General features: G+C 42.2%; 1 protein-coding gene across 2 annotated transcripts in view; it reads left to right on the plus strand.

The window, feature by feature from the left end:
- The window catches only part of LOC127237203 (olfactory receptor 2AE1), a 37,397-nt gene that overhangs the window by 15,156 nt on the left and 7,989 nt on the right, over positions 1-14,252 (plus strand). Inside the window, exon 2 of one of the 2 annotated variants that reach the window (XM_051205314.1) lies at positions 4,584-5,550. The exons of the other annotated variant lie outside the window; for it this stretch is intronic. Coding sequence (XP_051061271.1) covers positions 4,601-5,536 — 936 coding nt within the window. The 5' untranslated portion in view covers positions 4,584-4,600 and the 3' untranslated portion in view covers positions 5,537-5,550. Of the gene's footprint in view, positions 1-4,583; positions 5,551-14,252 lie in introns of those variants that run through there. 2 annotated transcript variants of the gene reach the window in all.

Consider the following 14,252-nt stretch of genomic DNA (forward strand, 5'->3'; position numbering starts at 1 on the left):
GGAAGGTTGAGAATCACTTGTCTAGATCTTTCTCACACTGACCTTAAAGGGTTGAGTGTGAAGTTATGAAAAAGGCTTGGATTTAAAAATGGAAAACAAGTCAGAGATTCTAGAGTTGTTTGTCTGTACAGCTCATCTGTCCTTAGAGAGAATATTCCCATGTTACCATCAGAGCCAATTTCCCCCAAACATCTCATTCCATTGACTCCAACATACAAACTCCAAGTGTAGTCTTTAGGGGTCCTTCTCTCTATGTGTGCAACACAGATTAATTGGTATCTTGAGTAATATTTCCCAAAAGAGATCTAAGATGTGTCATTCAGGAGAAAATCCCAATGCCATCTATTCAAGTCTGCTTGTCTTAGCTGACATCATAGTCCTCCAGGATGGGGAATATTTCATTTCTCATAGACATTGTTCATCTTCCCTTATGACTGGCTCATGTCAGGCCAGGTCCGTTTTGATTACTGTTGAGGAAACAGTTTTCATGCAGGAAGGGAATACTGCCTGTAAAGCAAAATTTAGATTTTTGTTACACAGAGAATGAATATGAAACAATGGAGAAGGTCAACCAGCATCCAGGAGATAGCCAAAAATATGAATCAGATTTTCTTTTGACTTTGGAAACTTTGGTGATCAAGTTTATATATGTTTAGTATCTAAATGAGGAAATCTTCATGAGAAGTTCTGTTGACTAAGCTCAGAGATTGGTGTGGAAAGGTGGTGGATATTTTTATTTAAATCCAGAGGCAACATCTGGATGCTTCCAAGGTTTAGTAGGGGTGAAAGTGGGTCAGATGTAGCATTTGTATTGCTGTGGGCTGAGAGAGCTCAGAATCTGAGCAGGGATTGTGAAGACTCTCGTGGAGTCACGTGTCTTATTGCTCCTGTGAGGCTGTGATTCAGTAACTGGTGCAATTATGGCTGTTTTGGACTAGCATCTTCTATTCTACTCCAATAGTAAATGGAAATTTCCTGGGGTTGGAGAAGGAAATCTGAAGAACAAGACTAGGTTTCTTGGCATGATCAATAGGCAAAGTGCGTGCCTGTGGGGACCCTCCTTCCTTTCCCACTTCCCTTCTGCGCTTCTTCTGCCCACCAGTACCTGCTGAAGAAATTCTTGGTAAGACAACCTTGAGGCTTGAAGCACCCTGGCAAGTGTTGTCAGAAGGTAGCTAGTTGTCAGTTTATGAATTAAATCGAAGGTGACATTTGGTTAGAGGACGAAGAAGGCTTCTGGAGAAGAAAGAAGAAAGAAAAAAGGTGGGTTACAAATGGGGCCAGAAAATTATTCAGAAAGGTTCCTAAGGTAGGAGTAATACGAGGGGAGACTAGAGGCAGAAGACAAAAACACCTCTCCTGTGGAGATTTATAGAGATGGACTTGAGTGAAGAAAGAGATGGAGGACTGTGCATATGAACTGATTCAAAATATTGTTTGTTGATATCGTGACTGTGTTGGACCATTCGGGATAAACGTTGGGAAGGTGGGTTTCATTCTCTCTCTCTCTCTCTCTCTCTCTCCTTCATGTGTGTGTTTGAGACAGCATCTTGCTATATAGTCCTGGTTTTCCTCAAACTCACTATGTAGACCAGGCTGGCCTGGAACTCATAGAAACCTGCCTTCTTTTGACTCAAAGTGAGGGATTAAAGGCCTGCGCCACCACACCTGGCTGCTGCAGGATCTTGATTGCAATGACTGTATCATGCTCAGAAGATTGCATCCTTTATCTTCTGGCTCTCACCCCCTATCTGTCCTTTCTTACACACTGTTTCCTGAGTCTTAGAAGGGTGGCATAAATGTGAGCACTGAACAATGTCAGTCCCTGAGCAGCCAGGAGTGTTCATTCACTGCCATTCATTGCAAACACATTCTCTGATTAGGGTGAGGAGTAGAGTTTTTCTATGGGCATAAACATAACTGTTTAGAAGACATTTTGGGGTTAGACATTATAGTCTTATCTGGTTCATTTCCCCATTTTATATCCAGTTTATTTCATATAAGATAGTATTATCATTATTGTTATTACTCAGATACTCTGTGTTTGATAAAAGAATGACAAGCTGAGTGTGGTAGTACATGCCTTTAGTCTCAACACTCTAGATGCAGAGGCAGGTAGATCTCTATGAGATCTAGCCTGGTCCATGTAGTGGATTCCTGGCTAGACACGGCTACATCGCAAGACCCCTATCTCAAAAAAAAAAAAAAAAAAAAAAAAAAGATATAGGGAATGAAGTAAGCATAAAATAATTTATAATATTAATATGTGATATTATTAGAGAATTATGAAGATGTGCTTACAGTATTGCAGTTTTTATTCTTACAGGTGTACACATGCTCAAGAATGGTGATTATTTTTAAAATTTTTATTAATGTTAGCATGTGTGTGTGTGTGTGTGTGTGTGTGTGTGTATTCACATGTTTGAAAGGCTTAAGGAGGCCAGAAGATTGGGTGTTGGGTTGCCTGGAACTGTGACCTGCCTGATAAGAGTGGTGGGAACTGAGCTCAGGTCTTCTGAAACATTAGCAAATGCTCTTAACCACTGTGCCATCTTGCCAGCTAAGCCTTTCTTATAGACTCATTTTTGTTTTTATGAATGTACATATATATATGTATATGTTTATGTGTGTGTGCATTTGTTGTTATGAATGCATATCAATCAAAATAAAAAATTAGGGCATTTGACTCAAGAAGAGTTTATGGCATTCAACAGAAATAATGAATGCTGTCCAGTCCTCTGGGGAAAGGACTAGCATGAGCTTGGCTGTGTAATATTATATTCATTTGGGCATTCCACATTATGGAAGGTGTGTGTATGTGTGTGTCCCACATTGACAGTGGATGGATTCTGGTGTTTCTGTGATGTCAACTTGGCTGGATAAGTTACATTTTCCAAATTGTCATTTTTTTGTGTGTTCCTGGCTAAAAGATAGGTCACAGAGGACATTCCAGAGACATATAGGAGCAGGAAGGAGACAAGTCCTTTTTAGTTTACACACATGTTGCTGATGTGTTGGTTTACCTAACTGGTGTGGAGCAACACCTGGTTCTGGAATGTTCTATGTTCTTCAGAGTTCTCTTTTAGATATTTTGACTTCTGAGATGATTGTGTGAAACCACACACATGCAACATGCCCAAATCACAGATTCCAGAGGTGGTAAGAATTGCCATTGGCTGCTGTGTGATTACAGAGCCTGTTGGTAGGTTCTAACTTGTTTTTTAAACTAATATTCGTTTGGGTAATTTTCTTTCATGATTGCCTGTCCTATGGTTTGTGTTTGTGCACATGTGTAAATGAATGATATTGCATGAGCATATATACATGTATGTGTGCTGGGGTGTGGAGGTCTTCAGGAACATTCTATCTTGTTTTTTGAGACAAACTCTCACTGGGACCTAGGGCTCCAAGGATCTGCCTGTCTCTGGCTCTCCAGTCAGTGTTGCCACATTGAATATTTTCTTATGTAAATGCTGGGGATTGAACTCAGATCCTCATGCTGGCCTAGCCAAAAACTTCATCAAATGGGCTATCTCTCCCAGGCTTCCCCATTGCACATTCTAGTCTAACAGCTGCACGTAAACCATATCAGGCAAGGCTGATATTTTACAACATGACCCATTATAATCAGGCGTGTGTGTAAGATTGTCGTATTGCTTGGAATTCTGGAGTTTGAATGTATGATAAAAACAAGTAATAAGGAACTCGTAAGACCTGTGTAAGATTGGGCCCGTCAACATTTCATCACAGATGGGGAATGGCCCTTGAAGCCTCGCCAGAGGGACTACTAACAACTGTCAGAGTAATTTTCTTTAGCTGTGTAGCCACAGATAAGTTGCCCTTGATCCACTAAACAAACTACTGCTTGGGCTAGTAACTCTGTGGGCCACATATAAAGAGAAGATATGAAAGCAGGAGTGGGGAGGAGAGATTCCTTGAGAAAAGGGGTTCAGGCAGGAGAGGGAGAAGAATAATGTATGGAAATAAGGGTTGAAAATGACCAAAATTCATTATGTAAATGTGTGAAACTGTAAAACAATAAAGAATAAGAAAAGGAAACAACACACAGTGTAAGTATATGTGCACACACACCTATATAGACAGACATCTGTATTTCATAATGAGAAGAGAAAATGTTTGTAGAGGTTATATGTTCTGAGATTTTAGAGTGGTCATGTTTTACAAGATTCAACTATTTGGATAGTTAGGGATGTGAAATAGTTAGAAATAGATTTAAACTGGTATGAAAATGTCCATATTTTAAGGCTCAGCAGTTAAGAGCACTGGCTAATTTTGCAGAAGACCTTGTTCAAGTCCCTACCCTCCCTGTGGCTCATGGTCCTCCAGTTCCAGGAGATCTAACGCCATCTTCTGGCCTCCACAGGCACTGCATGCATATGAAACAGACATAGGCAGTAGAAACAGCCATACATATAAAATAAAAAGTCCACATGTAAACCTACCTGAGTATATTACCAACATACTCAATGAAAATTAAAAAAAGAATACAAAATTCTTTTCATAACTTATTTCTGAAATTGTGTTTCTTGCATCCCACCCCTGTCCTTTCCCTGTCCCCTCAGGGGCTGAGGAAGGGAGCATGTGGAGGTGGAACCAGACCTTCCTGGAAGACTTCATCCTTCAAGGGCTCTTTGATGACTCCTTCAACCACCTCTGCCTTTTCCTCCTGATCATGCTGGTCTTCCTTACCGCAGTGAGTGGCAACAGCCTCACCATCCTCCTCATCTGTGCCGACACCCATCTTCACACACCAATGTACTTCCTGCTCAGCCAGCTGTCCCTCATGGATCTGATGCATGTCTCCACAACCATCCCCAAGATGGCTAGCAACTACCTGTCTGGCAAGAAGTCCATCTCTTTTGTGGGCTGTGCCACCCAGCACTTCATGTACCTGTCTCTGGGTGGTGCAGAGTGTCTCCTCCTGGCCCTCATGTCCTATGACCGCTATGTTGCCATCTGTCACCCCTTAAGATATACTGTGCTCATGAGCAGGAGAGTGGGAGTGATGATGGCTGTCATGTCATGGCTGAGTGCATCTGTGAACTCCCTGATCCACACGTCCATCTTGATGAGCTTCCCTTTCTGTGGCTCAAGAATCATCCATCACTTCTACTGTGAGTATCCCGCTGTTGTGAAGCTGGTGTGTGGTGATGTCACTCTCTATGAGACCACAGTGTACATCTGCAGTGTTGTACTTCTCCTTCTCCCCATCATCCTTGTCTCTACATCCTATGGATTTATTCTCCACAGTGTCATTCAGATGCGTTCAGCTGGGAGTAAGAGAAATGCCTTTGCCACATGCAGCTCTCATCTCATTGTAGTTTCCCTTTGGTATGGTGCCTGCATGTTCTCCTATATGAGGCCCCGGTCCCAGCGCACTCCACTGCAAGACAAAGTTGGTTCTGTTTTCTATAGCATCATTACCCCCACCCTGAATCCCCTGATTTATACTCTAAGGAATAAGGACGTTGCAAAGGCTTTGAAGAGAGTGCTGAGGAGGGATGTTGTTGTCTAGAGACTGCAACTGTAGTTGCCCTGCATACAGTGCTGGGTAGACTATACTTACATTGATTAGGGAAAACATTAAGACTTTTAAGACCCAGATTCCTGATGCTCTTTGAGGAGGACACGAGTGAAGTTTTAACCTGTAAGCTCACTATTGTAACATTTTTTTTTCAGCATGCCATACCATACATTATGTTTCAGCAAGCTGTTTGAGAAGTGTGGGCCAATATCAAAATATCTCTCTAGAGGAGTTCATATAGGGTGATAGCTCATTTGGTAAAGTGCTTGCTATGCAAGCATGAGCTAAAGTCTATCCCTAGAACTTGTGTAGAAACCCTGACATGGTAGTGTAAGATCGTAATCCCAGCGATGTAGAAGTGGAGACAAGCTGGTGTCCGTGGATCCCAGTCTAGCCAGCCTGGCTGCATGGGTAGTTTCAGGTCAGGGAGGCTCAAAGAAGGTGGGTGATTCCAGAAGAGTAACACCCAAGGTTGAATGTTGAACTGTAGTATACACACACACACACACACACACACACACACACACACAGAGTGAGGGGATTAGATAGGAATCCACTGATAGAGACAGAAACAGAAAGACATTCAGACAGAATAAAAAAGGTAAGGAAGACACATAAAAGTCAGTGGAACTGAAAAAATTTTGTATGGTAGTGAAACAAGTATCTTTTACAATTATTATTTTTATTAATTTAAAATAAAGAATGCCAAAAGAGTGTAAAACTGGGACAATGTGGTAGTTTGAATAGGAATGGAATTATGTGTTTGAATGCTTGGCCTATAGGTGTTACCAGTGGTTTTTCCCCAGCCGCTGGTACCACCGCTATGTCTGCCCCAAATAACACACAGAGACTCTGTATTTGATATAATGCTGTTGGCCAGGTACTAGTTTCTTATTGGCTAGCTCTGTCTTTATTATCCCATTTCTACTAATCTAAGTATTTCCACAAAGTCTCATCTTACCGGAGAGTGGGCCCGGACCTCTATTCTCCCCAGTCTCTACATGCTGACTCCTCCCTACTACTTCCTGGAATCCTTCTTGTCTCCTAGTCCCACCTATCTTGCTTCCTATTGGCCAACAGTGCTTTATTCATTAACCACTATGAGAAACATATTTACAGAATGACATCTCCCATCATATAGGGAGTGGCACTATTAAGAGATGTGGCCTTGTTGGAGGAAGTGTATCACTATGGTTGGGGGGTAGGAGGTAGGGTGGGGGGGCTTTGAGGTCTCACATGCTCAAGCTATGCCCAATGTGGGACCCAGTTCACTTCCTGTTGCCCGTGAATCAAGATGTAAAACTCTCAGTTCCTTCTCTAGGACCATATCTGCCTGCACACTTGTGTCCTGCCATGATGATAATGGATTAAATCTCTGAAATTGTAAGTCACCCCAAATTAAATGTTTTCCTTAATGGAGTTACTTTGATCGTAGTGTCTCTTTACAGAAATAGAATCCCTAACTAAGACAGACACATTGCTTGTTATTGAAAGTGTGTAGATTAAACCAAGTTTTAGAAGAAAGGGTGGATATGGTCCAGCAAGATGGCTGAAAATGAAATGGTGCTTGCTTCAAAGGTGTTGGAAGTTCAAGTTTGATTTCCCATAACCCTCGTGGTCCAAGGGAAAGAATTGACTCCTGACAGCTGTTCTCTGACTTCTTTATTTACGCCATTGCATTTACCTACACAGACACACATACACAAACCAACAAACAAAGAATAAGAATAGATGATATGAAAGCCATATTTGTTTTACTCAGTAGACAAGAATTCAGAGAGGGGCCGAGGAGATGGTTCAGCAGGTAAAGGAAGCTTACTGCCAAGCCTGATGACATGAGTTCAATCCCTAGGACCCACATGATGGAAGGTTGTCCTTTGTCCACATGTACAAATAAAATTAACAAAAGCTTATTCCTGTAAAAAGGAATTCAGAGAGAATAAATAGCACCTCCCCACACACACGTAGGGTATTGAGGCAGGGTATCACCATGCATCTTTGGCTGGTTTGGCTTGAACTCAGAGATCCATTGGCTTTGGACTCCAGAGTACTGGGACTAATGGTATGCACAACCATATCTGGCCATATTTTGTGTGTTCTTAGTGACAACATGTATGTTCAGTTTTTATAATGTGTGTTAATTCACACAGATATTTACTGAGTGTTATCATCCAAGTGCTTCTGTGGGTTTTTGGGACTTGTCTTTATGAAATCTCACATTATTTTTGGGATGCTTCTGATTTCTTTGTTCTGCAGTGGACCTGCAACACACCAAATAGGGATATAAAGATATGTTATTTCAAAGCCCCCCAAGACCTTTGTATTTTCTGAGGATTGGTTGTTGCCTTCAGATATATTTGTATTAGAATCTGTCACTCACACACAGTATAGCATAGGATAAATCAACCTTCCTGTGCCTTAGCAATCTTATATAACTAGCCTATATAATAAATCTTATATATAAAATACAGGCATCTGAGATTCTGTGTTTGTTTTAGTGTGAGTTCTGAGCAAGAGTCATGAGATCTGAATGTCATCAGTGAAAAATGATTTTACTGAAGAGATATTGGGAATAAGACAGTTGGAGGGAGCTCTACAGAGCTAAGCTTGGGTTGGGGAGTTGGTTCAATTTCTAAATGCTAGCTGAGCAAGCCTGAGGATATGAATTCAACCCTCCAGGACATAGGTATAGAAAGGTGTGGTATGAACTCTTTTTTTTTTGTGGTATGAACTCTTATAACCCCAGTGCAGGGTGTAAATTTGTACAGCTACTTTGGGAGTGAGCATGATTGTTTCTCAGAAAATTGGAAATTTCTGGGTGGTGGTGGTGCACACCTTTGATCCCAGCCCTCTGGAGGTGGAGGCAGGCAGATCTCTGTGAGTTTGAGACCAGCTTGGCCTACAAGATAGCCTCCAAAGAAGGAAAACCTGTCTAGAAAAAACAAACAAACAAACAAACAAAAAGACCCAGCTACACTACTCCTGGGCATATATACCAAAGGACACTCCATCATACCACATGGACACTCACTCAACTATGTTAATAGCAGCTTTATTTCTAATAGCCAGAAACTGGAAACAACCTAGATATCTCTCAAATGAAGACTAGATAAATAAATTGTAGCACATTTATTCAACAGAGTATTACTCAGCTGTTAAAAACAATGATACTTTGAGATTTGCAGGCAAATGGATGGAACTAGAAAAAAGTCATCCTGAATGAGGTAACCTAGACCCAGAAAGACAAACATGATATATACTCACTTATAAGTGAATACTATTTGCAAGGTAAAAATACCCCTTTTATAATCCACAGACCCAGAGAAGCTAAGTAACTAGGAGGGCTCATGGGGCAGCATTGGATGAATCTCCCTGGGAAGTGGAGATAGAGCAGACATTATGTCTGGAGAAGGGGGTGGTATGGGGACAAGCGGTATCAGCTGGAGGAAGGATGGAGGTAGAGCATCCTTGAAGAGACAACTGGCACTAGGGGGCATCTAGGGACAAACTAGAAACCTAGTGCAATGGAAATTCCCAGGAATCTATGAAGGTGACCCTAGATAAGACCCCTAGAGGATACAGAGCCCGAACCAGCCATTTTCTGTAACCAGGCAAGACTTCTTGTGGAGGGATTTGGACACCAAACCAGCCACATAATTTTCAGCCTACAATTTGTCCTGCCTACAAGATGTGTTGGGGTATAGGTGATGCAGGAATTATGGGAGTGGCCAATGAATGACTGGTCCAGCTTGAGACTCATGCCATAAGAGGGAGCCCACCCATGACACTGCCTGGAGAGCCAAGACCCAGAGGTTGGATAGCTCAGAGACAAGGATAGAATCAAGCATAACTGCCCCCCCCAAAAAAATCAAAGAAATGATTCCTAATGATATTCTGCTGTACTCATAGATTGGTGCCTAGCCAGATTGTCATCAGAGAGACTTCATCCAGCAGCTGATGGGAACAGATGCAGAGACCCACAGCCAAACATTAGGCAGACCTATCCTGCAGAGGAGGGGGGAGGAGAAGGAGGGGAAGCAGCCATTAGTTTGCAAAACCTATTAAAAAGTCAAAGTAAATTCAAAACACACACACACACACACAGATACACACAGACATACAAAGTCACACACACACAATCCTATAACACACAAACCCAGAAACCATAATATATAAGCAAAAGATCAGCATGACAAAAAATTCACAAACAACAAAATGAGGCAAAGTCTATAACTACACCATTGAGTTCATTCCCTGTTGGCCATTCAGTGTTTATTTATCCAGGGAAACTCTATTAGAGGTCACTAATTCTTACTTTGAGAGTGGACATCAATTGCAGACTGCTTCTTGGATAGGGGTGAGAACTCATGTTCACTTCCCATCTCAGGTCTCCGGGACCCCATCTGGCTTGAATCTGCACTGGTCTCGTGCATGCTGCCACAGTCTGTGTGTTCATAGACGCATGTTCCGTCTAGAAGACACTGTTTCCTTGGTGTTACCCATCAGCCTTGGCTCTTACTATCTTTCTACCTCCTCTCCCTCATAGCTTCCTGGACCAGAAGGGGACATCTCACTTATGAAGACATCTCACTTAGGACTAAATATCATAAAGCCTCCCACTCTCTCCACATTAGCCTGGGTCTCTCTCTCTGTGTTAGTTCCCATCTAGGACAGGAAGAAGCTTCTTCCATGATGCTGAGCTAGGCACTGATGTATGGGTTCAGCAGAATGTCATTAGGAATTATAGTTACTGTGTTTTGATCCTTGGCCTGTGGCCTGTCTAATCTCATGTTCTTGGCCATCCAAGAGTGTTGGGTGTGGGCTAATCTTGTGGAGTGGTAAATGGGAAGAGCAAGGAAAACAAACAAACAAACAAACAAACAAACAACATCCTGGGTAAAGTAACCCAACTACAAAAAGACAAATAAGAGATTTTAAAGAGAAGACACAGAGAGGAGACGGCTATCTATACACTAGGGAGTGTCTTGTCTCTACCTCCCATTTGCCCATAGGAATGATGGAGTTACAGATGTATGCTACCATGTCTGACTTGTACATGAGTTCTGGGGTACAAACTCAGGTCTTCATTTTGGAGCTGCAGGCCCTTTAATCAGTGACCCCTCTCTCCAGCTCCATTGCAGTAATCTGGTGTCCATGTCCTTGGTGTTTTCTTCCACCCAGCAGCTAGAATGATTATTCCCAAACACAGTTCTCTTCTCCCTTATTCTTCTTATAGGCTTGGCTGAGAATACTTAGAAACAATCAGAACCAGGAAGACCCTTATATAACCAACTCTCAGTTCTGTTTCATCCCATTTTCTTATACTTTAGCCATTTTATCTTCCTTGACTTTGTTTTTAAGACAGGGTCTTTTGTAGATCAAGATGGCTTCAAACATACTACACAAGCCAAAGATGACTTTGAACTTCTGATCCTCCTGTCTCCACTAGGAATTACAGACATGTGACACCACACTTGGTTTGTGTGTTGCTCAGGGCTCCATGTATGCTAGCCAAGCACTGTACCAACTAAGTTTCAGTACCTATGTAAAAAGTTGGGCATGACTACGAATACATATCATCCCAATCCTAGGTAGGGAATAAGGACCCAGAATCATCCCTGAGGCTTCCTGGTTAGCTAATCTAGTTATATTAACAAGCTCTAGCTTCATTGAGAAATTCTGTTTAGCACACATGGTGAAGTTTCATTGGAGAAGAAGCCAGCTATCACCTCAAGCTTGCACATCTGTGGACGCACATGGCCACATAAAGAAATATGTACACATTCATAATACACACACACACACACACACACACACACACACACACACACAGTTACAACAAGGTGAACCAGGTACCATTGGCATCAAAAGACTGGCAGTTGTACACACAGGACCAAACCGTGTTTCTTATAAGCTTTAAATTCAATGTGGAGATTGGTGTGAGGATCACTTCTCCTGTGTGGTGGGCCAGCACAGAAGCAAAAATCAATTTCACTGCTCCCTATATTTCTGAGTGATATAGCCAGGCTATCTTGAGAGTCAGCCTACTGTTTGAGACTAAGCCATTTTGGGTTCCTGAAAACAAAGAAATAATAATTCAGGGAGCCTTGCATCAGTTTTGGGGTTTGGGAGACAGGTATAACCAGACTGTAGGTTTATATCAAGTGTCTTCTTTAGTCACTTGACAACTTGACAATAGTTTTTTTTTTTTTTTTTTTTTTTTTTTGGAGACAGGATCTTTCACAGAACCTAGAGCCCATCGATTGAGCTGGGCTGGCTTGCTGGAAGTCATAGGTGTTCTCTTACTTTCATTTGTCTCCTGTACTTGGATTTCCAGTACATGCCACTTTTTTACATTAGGGGCTAGGCATCACCTAGAGTCCCATTTGCTTTTATTTTATCAATTGAACCACATCTCCAAGACCAAAATTGGCTTTTGTAAGAGGAAGATCAGAAGTTGTCCTGTAAAGAAGTTAAGTAGGTGTGAGATTGGGTTGTTGAGGGTCCAGCGGTCAGGGCCCTATTGTCTGTGGGGAGTGTGAAGTCCTAGTACCAGTGGGCTCTTAGGAAAGGTTAGAGTTTAATGCCTATTGCAGGCTGGTTGCCCACCATTCTACCTTTCCCATGCAGGTTATAGGCACTCAGGATGGAGAACTCTGAGCCTATCTATTGAACTGAAATACTGCCAAAGCTTCCTTCCTCCCACAGGGTGGCTTACAGTTGAGCAGTATATGCCAGCATTGAGATGTGCAGGCATAGTGATTGGTTCTCTAGCATCTTTCAATACAGAGATCAGTGCTCTGCTTGCACTCAGCACTCTAGGGACACCTCCTTCTTAGCTGTTTGTTTAGACTTTGTCAAAGGGTTAGATGGAAAGGAGAGAGAGAGAGAGAGAGAGAGAGAGAGAGAGAGAGAGAGAAGGAGGAGGAGGAGGAGGAGGAGGAGGAGGGAGAGAGTGAGAAGTATTCCAAAACAAGAAAACATGATTCTAGCAATGGTTCATCATGGTTAATTGATCCCTAGTAGAATATTCCTGCATTATCCCCAGGGCCAACTCTTCCCAGATACCTCATTCCCCTGACTCCACAAACAAACTCCAAGTAAATAAAGTCTTATGTGATTCATTTCTCAAAGGGCACAGTACATCATAGTTGTCTGGGTTAGGTGTTCCCAGAAGAGGTCCAGAACTCGACCTCTGTGGGAAAGTCCCTATGCTGTCAATTTAGTGTTGTCATCTTGGCTCAGATGACGTCATAGGTCCTCTGTGCTTGGAGAGGTTTCATTTCTCATAGATGGTGCTCCTTTTTCCTCATGGCTGGCTCACACCAGGACAAGTCCATTCTGGTGTCTTTAGTGATCTATGTAGAGTCAGAAAGGGGCTTCTTGACTGTACCTGCTGAAATCATCCTTAATAACAGAAGCAGAGTATGTATTTATACACAATAAAGAGAGCTTTAAGAGTTCAAGTAGCAGAGAAATCCAAATCCTAATTTTTCCTGGCTTTGGGAATGTGATGATTGACACTGTATCACATCCCTGGAAATCCCTGTTGCCCAACCTCTTGAACTGGGATAGAAAGGTGGCTGGGGCAGAGGTTTTGAGTCAGAGAGAATAGTTGGCATGATTGCACTGCCCAACTAGAATAGCTGGCAGAAGCCCTGTTACTCAGTCTGTCCTGCCAACAGGCTGATAAGGGTACAGTTCTGAGCAAGATTGTGGTGTTGTTTGCTGGAAGAGTTCAGAATGTGGACCCAGGCTGTGAGAGTTCTGTCGCTCCTATGGTGCTGCTGTTAGTGTAAATAATGCAATTCCATTAGTAAACAAAGATCTCCAGGGTTAGAGAAGCAAGTGTGGTATGCATTAAAGGGAAGGCCTGCTTGGCAGAAGAGTAGCCAATGTGTGTGTGCCAGAGTGGACCCTCCTGTCAGCTCTGGTGCACATATACGCTTGTTCTGACCCAGGTCTCTTCTGAAGAAACCCTTGTCAGTAATTTGGCCAAAGACAGCTATTCCTTAAGTCACAGAGTGTCACCGAGGCAGCACAGGAAGACAGCTTCTATAGAAAGCAGAGAAAAGGGTCTTTGAAGAGCCAGAAGAAGAATGGGGGAATGCCAGGAACTCCTTAGGGGAAGAAAGGAACCAGATAGTGGAGTGTTTCTGCTATGGCTATCCCCTGAGGCTTTTGACTGGACACAGATGAGGTAAGAGAATAAGTGTATGGCTAAGTATGTGTATGTGTAGATCTCTCAACTGCCAAAGTAGTCAGAGGGAGTACAGGTGAACTTCATTCATGTCTCTCAAATTATGTCATTTTTATTTACTTTTTAATTAATTAATTAATTTGTGTGCACAGCCTGACAATGGCATGCATTTGGAGGACAGAGGACAATTTGCAGAATTTAGTTTTCTTCTTCCATCATTTGAACCCTATGTCTTGAACTCAGGTTGCCAAACTCAGTGGGAGGTTCCTTCATCAGTGAACCTCTTGGACTTAAGGTTCATATCTTAATCAGCACAGGATGAGACCTATAGTTGATAGCTGTAAAGATGAGCTGCCTTTGTCAGCATATGGCCTAAGAAATAAGACTCTTATATTGGTTCAATTATTCTTTGAAGAATACATTTAGCTCTGAGTTCTTTGCTTGAAAACATAAACAACCAGGAATGTATGGTAACCTTGGTAGATCTCTAGTAAGTGTTGTGTGAGA

The sequence above is a fragment of the Phodopus roborovskii genome, unplaced genomic scaffold (genome assembly GCF_943737965.1).
Source record: "Phodopus roborovskii unplaced genomic scaffold, PHOROB, whole genome shotgun sequence".
Taxonomy (NCBI): Eukaryota; Metazoa; Chordata; class Mammalia; order Rodentia; family Cricetidae; genus Phodopus; species Phodopus roborovskii.